Raw genomic sequence first — 17,656 nt, 5'->3', positions numbered from 1 at the left:
CAGCAGCCTCTGGGGCTGGGGGTGGATCTGCCATTCGATTCCAAACCAACGGGATTTATTTCAGCAGCATCAAAAGCAACAGAAGGAACGGCTGGTAAAGCTGGATTAGCAATTGGGTGCTCCTGGCATCCAGAGCTACGTGCAATCCACAGGCCGTGGCTTTCCAATCACGGGCACGCAGGGATTGCGAGCTCCAAATCCCCATGGGATCAGCTCCTGTGGTCACACGGGCACGGCCTCGCGGGGACAGAGCCCCTGGCCCCCCCCCAGCCCTCCTGGGGACACTTGGGGGGACTTTGCTGCGTGCTGGGAGCTCCTGAGAGCAGAGCTCCAAAGCTCCTGAGCAGGACTCTGCACACAGAGGAACGTGCTGTGAACAACTCACAGAGCATCGCTGAGCACAGGTGGTACTACACACTTACTACGTGTTTACTACTGCTGCAACCACCAACACCAGCCAGGGAATTCACTGAAATAAAGTTTCCACACTTTGACAAAAGTTTGCCACAGGCCGGGCCGCTGGCAGCTCCGAACTGGATGGGTTTGCTCGAGTGGCAGCTCAGAAAACAGAATCTGGGCTGGCACAGCTGAGGAAGCAGAAAAAAAGCTGGCAAATGAAACCCAGGGAAGCAGAGATGCCAACCAGGGAACAGCTCCTACCTTGGTCTTCTTCTCAGGGCTGGGAGGGAGCTCCTTGTTGGGAGGAGCTGTGATGTCGTTCCCACTCACGGCCTCGGCTGCTTTGGGCTCCTCTGGTTTGGCTGGGGGAAGGAAGGAAGGGAGGTTTGTAAGTTTAAGCTTCTTTTTTTTTTAGTTTTTAAAGATGTATTTTTTAGTTCACTGTTACTCAACACAGCAGCACAGGTTGGTGTTAGTGGGAAATTTCCTAATCCCCAGAATACCTGCAGGAAGAAAGATTTTCCCTGCAACAGGACAGGGTCATCCAGATGCTGTTAGATTCTGATTTCTCACGTCATCCCAGCGGGAAAAGCCAGACAGCAGATGAAGGAAACCTGTGGTTTCATTTAAATAGCAAATCTTCTCATCTTTCAAACTGTGACAATAGATTGCTGGAATGTTAATGGTGAAGTTCTGACCTCTTCCAGGTTTTACACTTTTCCTGGAGTGGGGTTCTGTTCCCAACTATCCCTGGTAAAGCCGTTCCTGCTCAACCTTTCTTCTGCCCACATCCACAGCTGGAGCCCTCAGGGAGCAGGGAGGATTCCCTGAATCCTGAAGGGAGCAACAGGAAAGGTCACACAGGTGACAGGTCCCAGCCCTGGATCCAACAGCAGCAGGAGCTGGAGCTGCTGGAGAGATCCAGAGATCCTGCTCCGGGGCTGGAGCCAGGCTGGGAGAGCTGGGAATGTTCCCCTGGAGAGGAGAAGGCTCCAGGGAGAGCTCCGAGCCCCTGAGGCTCTCCAGGAGAGCTGGAGAGGGGCTGGGGACAAGGCATGGAGGGACAGGACACAGGGAATGGCTTTAGCTGAAGAGAATGCATTTAGATTGTTTATGAAGAGGAAATTCTTGGCTGTGAGGGCGGAAAAGCCCTGGCACAGAGCAGCTGTGGCTGCCCCTGGATCCCTGGCAGTGCCCAAGGCCAGCCTGGACAGCACTTGGAGCAGCCTGGGACACTGGAAGGTGTCCCTGCCCATGGAATGGGATGGTCCTTAACGCCTCTGTCCATCCAAACCATCCCAAGATTCCCAGGAGAGCGGGAACGTGGAGATCCCATTGTGGCCGAGGGATCACGCTGAGCCCTCGCTGCAGCTGTTACAGCACGAAGCTCACATGCAGTGCCAGGAAGTGCCAGCTTTCCCTGTGATGATTGCTCATTTTGGCCATTGTCACACGAGTTGTGGCACTGGGTGGGGACAGTGAGCACACCCAGGCTGTTCTCCAAGGAGAGCAGCACCACCTCCCCTGAAAACCCGGAACCCAAAGCAGCGTCCAGCCACAGCAGCACCAGCACCGTCCTCCAGCCCAACAAAAATCTTAATTTAGGAGCAGTTTTCCCACATTTTCTCCCCAAATCCCTGAAATCCTGCAGCGGCCCCCTGGTGCTTCTCAGCACCAGGGGACAAGCAAGGAACAACTTCCCTAAAAATCACTTCCAAGCCCTCCTTCCCCACGGTGCGGCTGCACAACCACACTGCCCTGGGCTCGTTTGAATTTCAGGCAGGATCCTGTGCCAAGAGCCCAGCACAAATTCCTGCATCTCCCCTGTCATCTGGGGATTCAAATCCAGCCTGATCCGTGTTGGACGCTGCTTTTTATAACCCTGCAACAGATTGTGACAAGCCCAGGGTAACAATTCCAGCAGTAAACAGCCTGTTCTCCACATCTTTTGGAAATGACTCTTTCTGTTCCTCGTCTTCCTGCTTGTCAGACTTGACAGGAGTGTCTCAGAGGACGGTTCAGTCCTGGTACAAGCCGGGGAAATAAAATCCCCCCGTGCCTCCCACTCAACAGAGTATGGGGTTGTTGTTTTTTGTGTTCTGACTCCAGAAGAAGTTCAGGATAAGCCTTTCTTTTTCCCCCCTGAATTGGCTTACCCCCTTCCTACCCATCTGGCTTTCCAGTTCTGCAGCACTGGGCTGAGCATCCTGGGCACATAAAAGAGGCCTGTGAAGGAAAAGCAGCAAAATGTAGAGGTTGAACACCTGCCTTAATGCAAAATTCTTGGGAATTGTGTCTGTTCACCTGGAAAACCCGTTTTTATTGCAGCTGATCTGTACTGGCTCCTCTCTACCTGGTTTTCCTCCCCTGCACATTTCAATAAACCTTTATCTTCTCCCTCGTTCTCCCTGACAGTTCCACCCACAGCAATGCCAGCAGCAGCAGTTGTCAGCAGTTCTCTCTCCTGAAAAACAACCTCCTGCCCATTCCCTTCTCCCTGCTCCTTGCAAAGGCTTCATTTGGAATCCTACCAGTCTCAAATATCCCTGACATCAAGGTGACTTCCCAGCTGCTGGAAGCTGCTGTCATTAATTATTTCAGCTAATTCAGCACCAACATTAAAGCTCCGGCTGATGAGGGCTGGCAGCACCCATGCCATGAATTCCCAGGATCAGGGAGTGCTCCTCAAATCCCTCAACATCCAAAGGTTCAGGATTTCAACTCCAGCAGCTTTCACGCTCCTGAACCAACAACAACAACATGGATTTCATGCTGCTTAATAGAAGGCGAATAAAAAACAGGACAGGACACAGGGAATGGCTTCCTATTGCCAGAGGATACTGGGAAGGAATTCTCCCCTGTGAGAGTGGGGAGGGATTGGGATGGAATTCCCAGATCCCAGCTCTGGCTGCCCCTGGATCCCTGGCAGTGCCCAAGGCCAGGCTGGACAGGGCTTGGAGCAGCCTGGGACAGTGGGAGGTGACCCTGCCATGGCAGGGGGGGCACTGGATGGGCTTTAAGGTCTCTCCAACCCAAACCATTCTGTGATTATGATATTATTATTATTATTATTATTATTATTATTATTATTATTATTATTAAAATTCAGGGGAACTGGGTAGAGCAATTCCCTACTTGAGGAGCTGTGATTCAGGCTCCATCTCTGACAGACTCTGACATTCCAGGCTACAGAACCCTGCCCCATCCGCCCGGGATTACAGAAGGCTGGGTTTGGGGTTTAATATTCATTTGCCCTGTGCTCATCAGGACATTTGCTCTCATTCATGGTTTAATTACGAGGGTGTTCTCAGAGCGGAGAACTGGGACCGTTCCCTACTTACAGGGAATATTAGGAAAAGCTGCCAAACCTTAATCAGATTTGTTCATTAGGCTGCAAGAATTATTTCGGAGACTTTTCAGTTTGCTTGCTCCCCCCAGGCACAGCAAGAACCCCCTGGATGATATTTGAAAGGCATTTTTGTTGGAGCTGCTGGGCCCCGAGCCGGCTCCTCGGGCTCCTCGTGCTGCTGAGTCAGCGCCACAAGGGAATGGCTCCCGAGGGAAAGGGGCTTCAAGGAGACAGGGAAGGACATTCCCATCTGGCATCTGATCCCTCCGAGGCACAGCCCTGCCATCAGGAGCGCTCTCTCTGCACTGCTCCTCTCTGTGACGGCAGCACGGCCATCCTCGTCCCCTTTCCTCCTTTCCTCACCGCTCCTGACTCGCTGCACGTTCCTCACGCTGACAACCCAAACTTTTTGGGATGTCTCAGCCATTTCCAAGAGCAACACGGCAAGAAATGATTCCTGTCACTGGTGGAGCTCTGGCTGCCCCTGGATGCCTGGAAGTGTCCAAGGTTGGTCACTGGCGTTCGCAGCAGCCTGGGACAGTGGAAGGTGTCCCTGCCCATGGCAGGGATGGCACTGGATGAGCTTTGAGGTCCCTCCCGACCCAAACCAGCCTGGAATTCTGTATTTAAGTGCAGCAGTGAGAACAAATGACTCCACAATAACCCCTAAACCCACAAACTCCTGGATTTTGTTTGGGGTTTTGTAAGCCCCAGTGAGGAAGGAGCAAACTCCTAAATGGCCTCGTGCCTCCTGTGACAGCAACACCCAGAGTCCTCCAGAGACATCCCTGGGCTCAAACTCCACAGCATTCCCTGGAAAAGCCCCATCCCGGTGGGGATGCAATTCAGAAAGAGAGAGAACAGAAGAAAAAAACTCTGTACATTCATAAATCCTAATGTTTGAAAGAGGGAATGCTCAGGTGAAAGATATGGAAAAGAATTCCTGGTTGCGAGAGTGTGTAAAAACCCCGAACAAAATCCTGGAGTTTGTGGGTTTAGGGGTTATTGTGGAGCCGTTTCTTCTCACTGCTGCATTTAAATACAGAATTCCAGGCTGGTTTGGGTTGGGAGGGACCTCAAAGCTCATCCCACGGGGCCCCATCAGCTCTTACCGGCCCCGTGGCCAGTTCCAAGCCTCCCCAGGCCATTCCCAGCTCTCAGGGCTCCTGTGAGCCTGGAGCTGAGCACTCCACACCCCATCCATCCACGCTGGAGTGCTTGGTACAGTGTGAGCTTGGCCAACCCAAGCCTGAGCTGCAGCACACTCGGCCAAGGCCGCCCACAGAGCCCCAAGCACCAAAAGTACGTCTGGCAAAGCCCCACTAAAGCCAACCCCTTCAAAAAGCTGATTTTAAAATCCATTTGTCTCCAGAAACCAGGTGCTTGCCACAGCTGGATGAAGGACCCAGCGAACACCACCGCAAGACTCAGAATGAATTAGCAGTGGTGATTTTTTTTTCAGAATAACCAGCAATAACGAGATGATCTGTGCCCAAAACTACGCCCAGAAAAGCCAGGTTTAACTCCTTGTGCTAAAAGCGAAGGACAGCCTTCCCACAGATGTGGAAAATGGCAAGTGGAACTCCGAGGCTTGCCTTGTTCCAGCAGAGTGAGGCACCAAAGCGCTCCAATGAGGGATCTGTGCCTCCCAGAGCCAAGGCTGGCCTGGTGACACACAGGGACAGCTCCTGCAGGGACGCTCAGCCCGGCCCGGGGTGCTGGCAGCCACCTGGAATGGGAACTCTGGGGCCTCAGGAGACTCTGAACGTGTTTGAGCCTTGAACTCTCACTTCTCTACTCGCTGCCCCTCTCCTGGTGGCTCCTACCTGCAGCTCAGGGACCTTTAGAGGAGATAAAACCTGATCCAGCACAGCCCAAGCGAGCGAGGCGATGGCTTTAAGGGTCTTTTTCTCCAAAAAGAACAGAGAGTAGACCAGCTCCTTTATCAGCTGTGGGAAGGCCAAAGGTGCCCCCACAGTTCGTCCCTTATTTCCTTAAAACTTCCCACTTTTGGACAGAGTCTCTCCCCAAAGGTTCCCGCACAGCTCCAACACAGCACAACATCCCAGGGAGCCTTGGAGCACATCCTGCAAGTCAGCCAAGGGATTGCTGAGCTTGGAAAAGCCCCCGCCAGACCGTGGAGTCCAGCTGTGCCCCCAGCACTGCCAAGGCCACCGCTGCCCCGGGTCCCCAAGGGCCACAGCCATGGGGCTGTTCCATCCCTCCAGCCGTGGGGACTGCAGCCCTGCCCGGGGAGAGCCCTCCTGGGGAAGAAGTGGGAATGGTTCCCACTGCCAGAGGGCAGGGCTGGACGGGACATTGGGCAGGAATTGTTCCCTGGCAGGGTGGGCAGGCCCTGGCACAGCTGTGGCTGCCCCTGGATCCCCGGCAGTGCCCAAGGCCGGGCTGGACAAGGCTTGGAGCAGCCTGGGATGGTGGGAGGTGTCCCTGCCATGGCAGGGGGCTAGGAATGGAATAAGATTTAAGGTTCCTTCCAAGCCAAACCCAAACCCAAACCACCCTGTGAGCCAGCAGTCCAGCTGCAGGGACATCCCTGAGGTGACACAGGAACGCCGAGCAGTCCCAGACTGGAGGGAGCCCAAAGAGAATCCCAAAAATCCATCCTGGAGACGCTCCCACCTGGCAGGGACACACCTGGCTGGCCCTGGAACAGGGCTTTGGGCCGGGGTTAAACCAGCCCAGCCTAAGCCAGTCCTGTCACAGCTGCAGAGAGGGGCTGCCCACCATGCCCACAACTCCTCCCAGGCTTCCCTGGAGCCAAATCCTGATTATGGGTAACTGGAAACAGAATTTCTAACCAGGAGAAAGAACCCATCCCACCCACTCCTCGAAAAAAACACCTCTCTGCCCATCCTGGGAATTCCAGGCTGGAAACCGCAGCCTGTCCAACAGCTCCTGAGCACAGGCAGCCACGTCCCACGGGAGTAACAGGACAAGGCAGGTGGGAAGGGATGAGGGGAGGTCGTTTACCCCACTCCAGCTACACCAGACTGCTCAGGGTGTGTTCAGTTTCATCCTGAGCGTCTCCAGCGACGGAGATCCCACATCTGGGGGCTTCTCCTCCAATATCCGGTCACCCTCCCGGAAAAATAAAGCCGAAACCTCACAGTCCCCCAGATTCCTGGCAGAAGCTGTTTTACAGCTTTGCTGAAATCTCTCTCACAAGTCACCCAGCCTGGTTTGCTTTCGGCTGCTGCCGCTATTTTCGTTTGCTGACCCATATTCTCAGCCTGGAAAAACAGAACTGTCTCCCCTTGTTCGCAGCTTCCCCGTCGTTGATGACTTTTCAGACAGCAACCACAACCACCTCCGCTCCCCACGTTCCCTCTTCCAGGCTGAGGAGTCTCCTTTGGCCACTGCCTGTGTGAGCTCCTCCATCACAGTGTTTTATTCACCACGCCTCTCACTCCAGAGAGCCTCTGCAGGATGAGAGGTTTGGATTGAGACACTGGACTCAAAGGGAAGCACATGGAATCACGGAAACACGGAATCATGGAATCCCAGAACGGTTTGGGATGGGGAGACCCTGAAGATCATCAAGCCCTGCCATGGCAGGGACACCTTCCACTGTCCCAGGCTGCTCCAAGCTCCATCCAGCCTGGCCTGGGACACTGCCAGGGATCCAGGGGCAGCCACAGCTGCTCTGGGAATTCCATCCCAGCCCCTCCCCACCCTCACAACCAGGAATTTTTAACATGTATCTTCACCTGACCTTCCCCTCTTTCAAACATTAGGATTTGTGAATTGACAAGATTTTTTTTTTCTTCTTTTCTTTTGTTCTCTCTCTTTCTGAATTCCTACAACTCCACTTGCTGGAGGAAAGCCACACAAAAGCATCCTTCTGCCACCTCCATCCTACAAATGCAGGGCCCTGGAGTCCCAGCTCGTGTGAGGTGCTGCTGGGCTGAAGCCAGGAGGGAGCAAACACAAACCTTCACCCTCCCAGAGCCCTTCACCTTCAGGTTTGTGTAACAGCTCTCACAAAAGCTGCAACTGTGTGCGAGAAAACCCCAACGGGCACGAAATCTGAAAAGCTTTGCTGTTTGTATTCCCTGAAGGAGTAAAAGGAGGCAACAGCACTTCCAGAAATGTACCCAGGAGGATCTTTTTAAAGCTAAACCGTGTTGCTGCACTGTTTTATAAATCACAGAACTCAGCAGCAAAGCCTGTGAGCGGCTGCTCCTCAAACTCCAACCAGCAGCTTGGGCAAGCGCCAGCACTCCCAAGAATCCATCCTCCATGTCAGAAGGAAGACCCCGGTGGAACCTGTCTTGGGCTCCTCTCAAAGGGCCAGAAGTTTTCCTGTTTTCTGGCACCAGGGTTGGCAAAGGCTGGATCTGGAACCCCACTCTGATTTTTGGGACTCTTGCACCTCATGTCCCATGCAGAGGGTGCTGGGCCCTGCCCAGGGAATGGGCACATTCCCAATCCTGCCAGAGCTCCAGGAGCCTTTGGACACCCAGGGATGCCCAGGGTGGGATTTTGGGGTGTCTCTGCAGGGCCAGGGGTTGGCTCAATGATCCCTGTGGGTCCCTCCTGCCTCAGGATATTCCAGGTTTTTCTGTGATTCCTCTCTCCCTCTACTAAAGCATTCCCGTGGATATTTGAGACTGTCTCCCCCCACTGCTGTCCCTGTGAAGAGGCAGTGGCTCTGTGTGCCAGCTCCCTGTGTCACCTGCCCTGCCTGCAGCTGCAGCCCAACGTGAACCGGGCCAGGCATCATCATCCCCAGATCCCCCAGCGAGGGATATTCAGCAGGCTAAGCTGAACTAAAACATCATTCAATGAAACAGCTCCATAATTCTCCTCGGGATTAGAGTCATCAGCTGAAAATCCATTAAGAGAAATAGATTAAGCAATAAGGCAATGACCATCCCTGTCTTTACTCTCCCTCTGGGACGTAAACAACCCCTGGAACAAAACCCGCCGGTGTGGAACCAGGGAGGCACCAGCTCCCTCCTCATCCATCAGCTCCCCCACGGAGCAGCTGCATCCCAAAAACCACCCTCAAACAAAGCCCTCTTGGCTCTCAGAGAAAAGCATCTACGAATCCACCAAATCTTCGTTTGGGCAGGAACACAGCCCTGAGCTGCTTCCTCCCCTGCAGAAAAGGCTAAATCAACATCTCCCGCTTGACCCAAATCCAGAGGGCTCAGCATTTTATTTGGCAACAAATGCGACCCAGTCAAACTCGTGCATTCTCCCTCGTTATCAAGAATTGAGAATAAACCAGATGTCCTCTTCGCCTGCATTTGTAAACCTAAGGCTCCAGGATCGTTAAGACTCCTATTTTTAACCCCAGCAAGGGAAATCCTAAATCAGAACAACCCTAAAGTGCCTGTTTATCCAACAGGGCACGAACTGGGACTGAGCAGTGACACCTCCCCATCCAAGTGACCAAACCAGCAAAACCACACCTGAACTGGAGCTGCCTCAGGCAGGACACCCAGAGAGGAGCAGGGAAGAAGCAGGGCCCAAATTCCTGTTCCAGGCTGGCCCTAAAGCTGCTCTGAATGTTGGTGAAACCTCAGAGAATCTCCAGGTGGCCAACTGAGCTTGGGCAGCACTGGGGCCAAGGGACACCCAGGGTACTGACATGGAATTCAGAGATTCCCAGACTGGTTTGGGTTGGGAGGGACCTTAAAGCTCCAGTGCCACGGCAGGGACACCTCCCAGTGTCCCAGGCAGCTCCAAACCCCAATGCCCAACCTGGCCTGGGACACTGCCAGGGATCCAGAGGCAGCCACAGCTGCTCTGGCAATTCCATCCCAGCCAGGAATTCCTTCCCAAAATCCCATCCAGCCCTGCCCTCTGGCAGTGGAAGCCATTCCCTGTGTCCTGTCCCTCCAGGCCTGTGCCCAAAGTCCCTTTTTCAGCTTTTCAGTGTCTGAAGGCATAAAACTGCTCTTCCACACTGTTCAAAATGCAAAATAAAGACAATCCTGTCTCGGGACACTGAAGCACAAAGGTGTCACTAATGATCCAACGAATTCCAGTGAGGCTCCTCAGCATCCCCCAGTTCCAACCAGGCACAGAGCAGCTGCAATCATTTTTCTGTCCTTTTTTCCCCTGTTATAACCATGATTTCCTGTGGTAAGGAACCTGCCAGCCCCCAGCACCAGTGCTGGTTCCTCACAGGGAGCTGGGCTGGCATTCCTGATCCCACTTAAATCAGTGCAATCCTGAGGCCAGGGCTCTCACACCCTCACTGCTGCTGGGAATCTTGGGTTCTGTACTCATCTAAACCACAGTGTTCTGCTGGGAAAAAAAAAAAAAAAAGATAAATCCTTCAGGAGATTGGAAGTTATGCTGGACTTTGTGGATTATAAAGAAACCTGAGCTGGAAACCCAGGATGGTTTCCTGATGCAAACACCGAGCTGTGGTTGGGTGTGACACACCCAAGCTGCAATTTCTGGTGTTTCAGAGCAGAAGACATTTCAGGGAGCTGCCAAGGAAGTGAGGGAAGGCAGAAGGTGAAGGACACCACTGATGGCAGCGACGCCGCTGGAGGTGACGCTGGGTACAAACAAACGCCAATAAATCACACAACACAGCAAACCTGTCCCTAGTGCTGGGAACAACACGGCCACTTGTCCTGAGAGATTTGATTCCAGGGGAACTGAGGGAGGTGGGCAGCTCCTGGGGCTCAGCCCTGATCAGGACTAATCTGCAGCCAGGAGCTGCTGGCTGAAAATACCCGCCCAGGGCACGCCAGGGGTTTGACCAGGAGAGCCTTCAGGGCAGTGTTTAGAAGGAAATTAAACTAAAATTAAACGAAAATTAAACTAAATGTGCCATCACTAGGTGAGCTTTAAGGTCCCTTCCAATCAAACCATCCTGAGATTCCGTGATCACAGCAACACCCAGATGTCTGCAAGGAAGAAAAGTTTTACGTACAGTTCTGCTAATTCTTTCTGTTAAAAGAACACAAGAGGAGCTGATATTTAGCAAAAAAATCCTGGGTGGGCAGAACCAAGAAAGTCTGCTTGAAGTGGAGATACCAGACAAGCGATTGGGATCTGGCTGCACAATTCTCTAAAGTATTTTTAGGATGAAAAAAGGCGCAGGTGACAGAATTCGTTACCCCAGATGTGAGTGCCGAGGTCGGGGTGAACAGAGAGAGCAGGCAGAAAAGGAAAGGGATTAGCAAAAAGCAGGAAAAACCTTTTTCTGTCAGATCCAATGGAGCCATTGACCACTTTGCCTCGTGACTGGGTGGGGACCTGCAAGGTGAGCGCCAAGACGAGGCTGATCAGGAGCTCAGGATAGGGAACCGAGCTTTGAATGAAAGACAGATTTAGCATCAGCTCCACCTTCCAGCCAGCACTGCCTGCTCAGGGGAGTTATTTTTACTACAACCACCTCCCTGCTGATTAACAGGGCAGAGGGAAGAATCCTCAGCACAGAAAGTTTGAAAGCTTTTCAGGAACATCTGAGGAATTTCTGTCTGGTTTCTCCTGCATTCTGAAAATCCTCTAAACTGCACATATAAAAAACATTTAGTTGCTTTTACTGCTTTGTCTGCTTCCAGGAGAGGATAAATCCAGAGATTAGAAGAGTTAAAAACTACAAAGAGCAGAAAATAAGTTTTAAAATTCTATGATATTCACGCCTGTGAGAGCTCTGCCAGCTCGGTTATCTCTGTATCAGCTCACCCAGACCCGTGGTTGCAAGGGCAACAAACAAGCTTTTATAATAAAGCCTGTGAGAGCAAAATTTTAAACCAAATGCTAAAAAACCCTTGGCAATCTGAATAAACCATCTGCAAAACACAACCCAGCCAGAACACTGGGAGCACTCCCATCTCAGTGACCTTTCCATCACTGATGCTCAGCCCCTCTGGGGAAAACATGTCAATCCACTTCAGATGAGGTTTGAAATGTTTGTCTGATTTAAAGATCCCACAGAGCTGTGCTTTCACACAGCCGTCCCTTGAGCTGGACAGAACTCACCAGCCAAGCCAAACTGGGGGTCCCAGCTGCCCAAAATATGAACTTTGTCTCTGATTTGTCCCGTAGTTAAACCTTGGTGACAGGGCAGGTGTCGGCAAATCCCACCACCCCCAAAAAACTGGGACGTGAAAGGAGGTGGCAAACGCCTTCACCCCGAGAACTCGGTGACATGGGAGCTGTGCACACACACATCCTTTCTGGATTTCTTTTCTGCTCCGCATTTGCTGCCAGCATCTCTTTACTCCTGCCACGTTTCAGCTCCCAAGCCAACTGATGACCCTCTAATGTTTAGGCACAAAATGAAGCCCAGGTGACCACGGAACACGAGCGTCTGACCTGAGCCCAAGGGAACGTCCCCAGGTGTCCCCGTGACCTCCCTGGGACCACCACAGGGCAGCCAGTGGCTCCCACCTGCCTGCCAGGAGCTGCCAGCTCTGCTCAAGCTCCGAGGAGCCAGGGCTGCCCTCCTGAGGAGCTGCCACCACTTCAGTCACAGCTACCTGAGCTCGTTAAAATCTGCCCCTCGAGCCAACCGTGAGGAACCAGGGAACACTGAGAGGATGGAAAGGGAAGCATCTCCCCATCCTCAACACTGGGAGTGTCCAAGGCCAGGTTGGACGGGGCTTGGAGCAACCTGGGATAGTGAAAAGTGTCCCTGCCCATGGCAGGGGGTGGCACTGGATGGGCTTTGAGGTCCCTCCAACCCTGGGATTCTGTGGCTCGGTGACAAGGCGAGACGCGTTGGCACATCACAGAGGGGAGTTTGTACTGCCCAAACCTTGCTCCCCAGCTCCCCAAACACGAGATTGGAAACCGAAGCATCTTAAGAGAAATAATTAGGGAAAGCAGAACTCTAATTAGGCCGGGCAGTGATGGGGAGCTCTGGCTGAAGGGCGATGCCCAGAGCCAGGGCAGCGAGAGCTGCCTGAGTGACCATGGGGTGTCACTCACACACCACAGACCCAGAGGAGAGCAGCTCCACGGCTGTGTGAGCACAGCCCCTCGGGGACTGCCCTGCCCGGCTCAGAGGGCTCGGCTCACCCCAAGAGTTCTGGGGTTCCCCCTGAGGAGCTCGCCCCTCTGCACACCCGGGTTTTATCCTCCCCTCCCTCCACAACGTGACAGTTTCCATTTTCCACCAGTCCTCCGAGGGTCTGACGGACCAGCCGGCTACAAAAGGATGAAAAAAAAAAAATTCTGCAAATCTTTTGTCTTTATCCCCTGACACATTTTCTCTCCTCTCGTTAACGCGGGCGGCAGACAAAGCACAAACACCGTCGGCGCATCCAAAATCTGGGGGAAAAAAAGCAGGTTTATTGCTGGCTGGGGCTGGCAAGGGGGACACTGAGATGTTGTTCCAGGCGGGAGAACAAAGATTGACTACTCTTCTCACAGATTTGGAATCCGGGAAGAGTGACCTCATGCAGCACAGCACTATTGAAACAACAAACCCCACAGAACACAACAAGCCGCTATTGACCCTTGGAATGGGAACGGCTCCATTCAAACGGGGGGATTGGGAACGAGCTTCCAGAAAGTGACAGGGAAATTCCACTTGGAATTTCAGCACCGGCAAGAGCTTAACTCCGTAAACCATTCCACTCATCACTCTCGTGTGCTCGCCTCAAACAGAAAAAGCAAAAGGTGCCAGAAGCTTACGGGAAAAGCACAATCCGCAGATTCTTTTGGCAGGGGCTGAAAGGCTTTAACTTTGCCATCACCCCGCTCTCACAATGCAGCTCGTGATCAGGGGGTACCTCTGCTCGGGGGAGGTGTGGCGGGAGGCTACCGAGGGGACACCGGTGCACGCCACGGATCTGAAAACCCACGGCTCAACTTTAGGATCCCCAGAAGCCACCGACAGCTGCTGCCGCACCAGATGCCGCGCAGCCAGGCAGGCAGTGAATTTCCCCCCGTTCTCATCTGTGTAAAAACCCATCCTTTGTTCCGAGCGCGGCCGGTGCCGCTCCCCAGGTGCGCCCTCCGCCCTCCCCGCGCCCCCGGGCTCCCGAGCCACCCGGGCACTTCCCGGCTCCTGTCCGCCCGCTGCCCGCGGAGGTAAAAATTAGCAACATACCATCACGTGGTAAATCTCCTTGCTTGGGAGACGGAGAGCTCCGCACATTGCTGACCTCGATTTCTTTTCTTTCCAGAGGAGCCGTCTTGCCGGGCTCCAGCTCGGCGCCTTTGCTTTTGGGAGCATCGAGCGCCGGCGCTCCATCGGTGCCGTTCCTCTTGTCCCTCTTGCCCGCCGCCTCCTGCCGCTCTTTGTCCTGGCCGCCGAGCTCGGGGATCTGCTCCAGCTTGCTGTGGAACACGCTCGGGCTGCCCAGCTCTTTCTTGAGCGAGTTGCTGCCGTTCCAGTCGTCTCGCTTCTTGGCGGCCGGCTCCTCCGGCGGCGGGGCCGGGGGCTGCGCGCCGGGGCCGGGGCTCGGCGGGGCGGCGGGGCCGGCCGCCCCCGCCTGCTCCTCCGCCACCGTCAGTGACCTCTTCATCGGGGCGCTGGGCTTGCCGGCCGTGGGGCTGCGGCTCTGGGTCAGGCTGCTATTAGGAGAGAGCAGCCCAGTGGCGACGTCTTCTCTAAGCACCGGCTCAGGGTATTTATCGGCCAGGTTAAGGGTTAGGGGCACCGACAAGTGAGAGCACTCTGACATCGCACGCCTCATCGCCTTCCTCTGGTGGGCAGCCCTGGCCAGCAAACTGCCCTCACAGCCCAGCTGCTCCTCCATCTCCTCCTCCATCTCGGGGCTCTCGCTCAGGTCACTGCTCCTGGACTCGTCCTGGGCCAGCTCCACGGTGGTGGTCGGAGGGGCAGCTTTGGGGGACGCCGGCCCGCTCTGCCCGAAGCTGTCATTAACCACCCCGAGGACGCAATAGCCGGGGGCTCCATCTTTTTTCAGGGCAGCTTCTTTCGAGCCCGACTCGTTGGGCAGGACAGGGTGGAAATTGGGGTTCCAGACGCTGATTTCCTGCTCCTTCATGTATTTGCCGGGATCGCTCTCCGACACGGATAGATGGGGCAGCTTCGGCTCTGCCTGGCATTTGCTCTCCACCCCAGCCTTCCCCACGGCTTTCTCTTGGTCGGTGACGGCTTCATTTTTCCCCAGCCCCGGAGCGGGTTTTTCGGCTGCCGCCTGTCCCACGCGGAAATCGGTGGCTTTCGGGTTCCCCAAGTTCCCTTCTCCCGAAGGAAACGTTTCCGAAATCAACGACCAGCTCTCAAGGTGACCCGCAGCCGCCTGGTATTTCTTGCCCGGCACCTCAATTTCTCTTTTGTCTTTCTGCGCTATTTTTAGCTCTTTGTCTAGTTTCCCCTCGAAGAAGCAGAGCTTGTCCTCATCCGTGAAACCGGCGTTCTTCACCAGCCCGTCCTTCATCGGTCCCCCCGAGTTCACGTTCAAGCCGATCTCGTTAAGCTTCCCCTCCGTCCTCTGCCACTCGAACTCGGTTTTGCCGAAGTCTTTGGGGGACTCCATGCGGCGGAAGGGTGCCGGGAAGCTCTCGGGGCTCTTGCCCTTGCCCAGCGGGCTGTACTCGGCCAGCGGGGCCGGCTGCTGCTCGGACAGGGACATCGCGGCGGCTCCGCTGCTGCAGAGCGCTCGGCGCGCCGGGCTCGCTGCCGTGACGACACGGCGTGCCCCCGGTATTCGTGACAAACCCCGTCCTCCCCACCCCCTGCGCCGTCGTCTCCACTCGCTGCAGCCAGCCGCTGGTTCAAAAGAAAGCGGCAGGTCGCATCCTTTTGTGGAGAATCCTTGAGGAATTCACTTGGGGAAGGCGAGAGCCCGGCCCCGGGCTGAGGCTGCCGCGGGTTTAATCGGCTCAGGGGAAGGGTTGTTCTGCCAGCGGCCTTTGGGGGGGTCCCGAGGAGTTTGGGGGGGGATTTCGGCCTCTCCTTTTGCTCTGCCGAACTCTGCCGTGATCGATGCTTTTATCGGCATCGATTCCTGCTGATGAGCCGCTCCAAGAACACGCAGGAGCCGAGATCGGCAATTCCTCCCCGGCAAACAAAACCAAAGCACGGCTCTCCCCCCGCAGCCCAGCCCCAAAAGCACAGTGCAGAATGGGCCCTTTCAGCACGAGGGCTTTGTTTTCTGTGAATTTTAATATATTCTTTCGGAGTCAACAGTGATCACAAGTCCTGCTGTAATGAGGATTTCACAATTCACAAACCCGATCGCTCCCGTAGGCAAGAGGACAAAGCTGGAAAGGAGGGGATGGGACGTGTTTGGAAAGGTCCTGGAGTCTCAAATACAGCAAGATTCATTTTTTTTTAAAACATGAACATATCTCACAATATTTTTAGCCGATTCAAAGACACCACATATCTGTGTTTTGTAACAGCTGCCTCTTGGAGTCCACAGAATCTGCCGGACACGTGCCCCAATTGATAAAAATATGAACCTCATTGCCTGTTGTCCTGGTTGCAGGTGGATTTTTTTCTGTCACACTTCATTCACGCTGCACACTTCGTGCTGCCCCATCCCAACCCAGCCTCAACACCTCTGATGGGGTCTCCTCATCCACCTCTGCCCCAGCATCTCCACAGGGCTCCTTCCACGGGGAGTCTTGATTTGGACACCATCCCTCTGGTTAAACCGAGCTGGAGGCTGCTCAGAGGCTGCATTAGCACCAAACTGCAGATTCAGCTTTTATTCTTAAGTGTCTGGTGCAGCTTAATCCTTGACTGAGGCAGATTTTGCTCTCTGAACCAGGGTCACAAAGTCCCGGGTATGGCCACGCTCCCTTCTGCAGAAAATGTCCTTAGAGCTCATGGAAAAGGCCTCCCCTGCTCGAGTTGAACTGAGAGAAATGTATTTTTATACCCAGAGCCTGCGAGTTCCACTACGCCCCCTGAATTGAACCTGCTGTGAGAAATGCTACGATCCACACATTTATCTGCTTGTATTTAAGCTTGGGATTTAAGGCACTGCTATATTTAAAAACAATGACTAAGGAACTGTAAGTTATATGAAGCTTTCCTGACAGCCTCTAATTAACCAGAATAGTTCCACCCACAACCTTCACTCCTCAAAGAGCCTCAACAATTTTCCCCTGCTTTAAAATATTCCGAGGTGTCTTGCTGTGGGAAACGGGCTCTCAGCTCACGGCTCGTGCTCTCCCTCCTCTCTGATGTAGGACTAATGTTTGCAAGCACTTGCTCACTCTGAAAGTACTGACTGTGCTCCCCAATCTGGCAGGCCCCGAGTTCCTCTAATCCCAAGTCATTCCTGTTCTTTCTCCATTGCTCACTCAATCCAAACCAAGGGCTTTTTACAGGAAATCTCAATCCATCAGAGATCCCTCAAAGCACTTCTCCAGGAGTGAGGGCAGCCCTGCAAAGCTCTCTGAAACCACCTAGGCGCTTTTTATTTCTTTTTCTTTTTTAAAAAGCAAACATCTACCATTTCTAACAGAGGAGAAAACCCTCTTTGATTTCGGGGCTGGTACTTCAGAGCCTGGGATCATGGAAGGGATTTGCATCACAGGAAAGAAAAGCCTGACTCCATGTCAGTGCACAGCCAGTAACAGCCCCCGCTGCTGCTTTATTAAGTAATATTTTCTAATGCAGGAAATGGAACCACAGTCGATACTTAGGACGCTCAGGAGCAGGAGAATGCTTAGCCATGAAAAATCTCCAAAGTCATCCAGTATTTAATCTCTCAGGACATTAATGGAGGTAATGCAGAGTTCATACACTGAGAGCTTTCCAACAGCTTCCTCCTGCCCGCAGCACGCTGCTCCCAGACCCCTCTCCAGTTCCAGTGGCCTGGCCTCTACCTTCTACCCAGCCCATTTCTTTTCATTTCCATTTAGGAATATTCTGCCTCTGAAGCTGGGCCACGGTGGTTTGTGCAACACTTCCAGCAAGGAACGGCCACTCACAAGCTGTGACCAGCAGCTCTCCCATCAGAGCTTTGCTCCTTTAGATTC

At 53.7% G+C, this 17,656-nt stretch overlaps 1 protein-coding gene across 10 annotated transcripts in view; it reads right to left on the bottom strand.

Moving 5' to 3' along the window:
- MAP4 (microtubule associated protein 4) overlaps positions 1 to 17,656 on the bottom strand; it is a 146,676-nt gene that overhangs the window by 22,669 nt on the left and 106,351 nt on the right. For 8 of the 10 annotated variants that reach the window (XM_066202327.1, XM_066202296.1, XM_066202295.1 and 5 more), the window contains one exon: positions 661 to 761. In XM_066202327.1, coding sequence (XP_066058424.1) covers positions 661 to 761 — 101 coding nt within the window. Of the gene's footprint in view, positions 1 to 660; positions 762 to 13,799; positions 15,762 to 17,656 lie in introns of those variants that run through there. The other 2 variants (XM_066202345.1, XM_066202355.1) reach the window with 1 other exon arrangement.

The sequence above is a fragment of the Chamaea fasciata genome, unplaced genomic scaffold (genome assembly GCF_029207755.1).
Source record: "Chamaea fasciata isolate MVZ Bird 193981 ecotype frontalis unplaced genomic scaffold, bChaFas1.0.hap1 SCAF_1, whole genome shotgun sequence".
Taxonomy (NCBI): Eukaryota; Metazoa; Chordata; class Aves; order Passeriformes; family Sylviidae; genus Chamaea; species Chamaea fasciata.
This window is presented reverse-complemented; position numbering and strand designations above follow the sequence as displayed.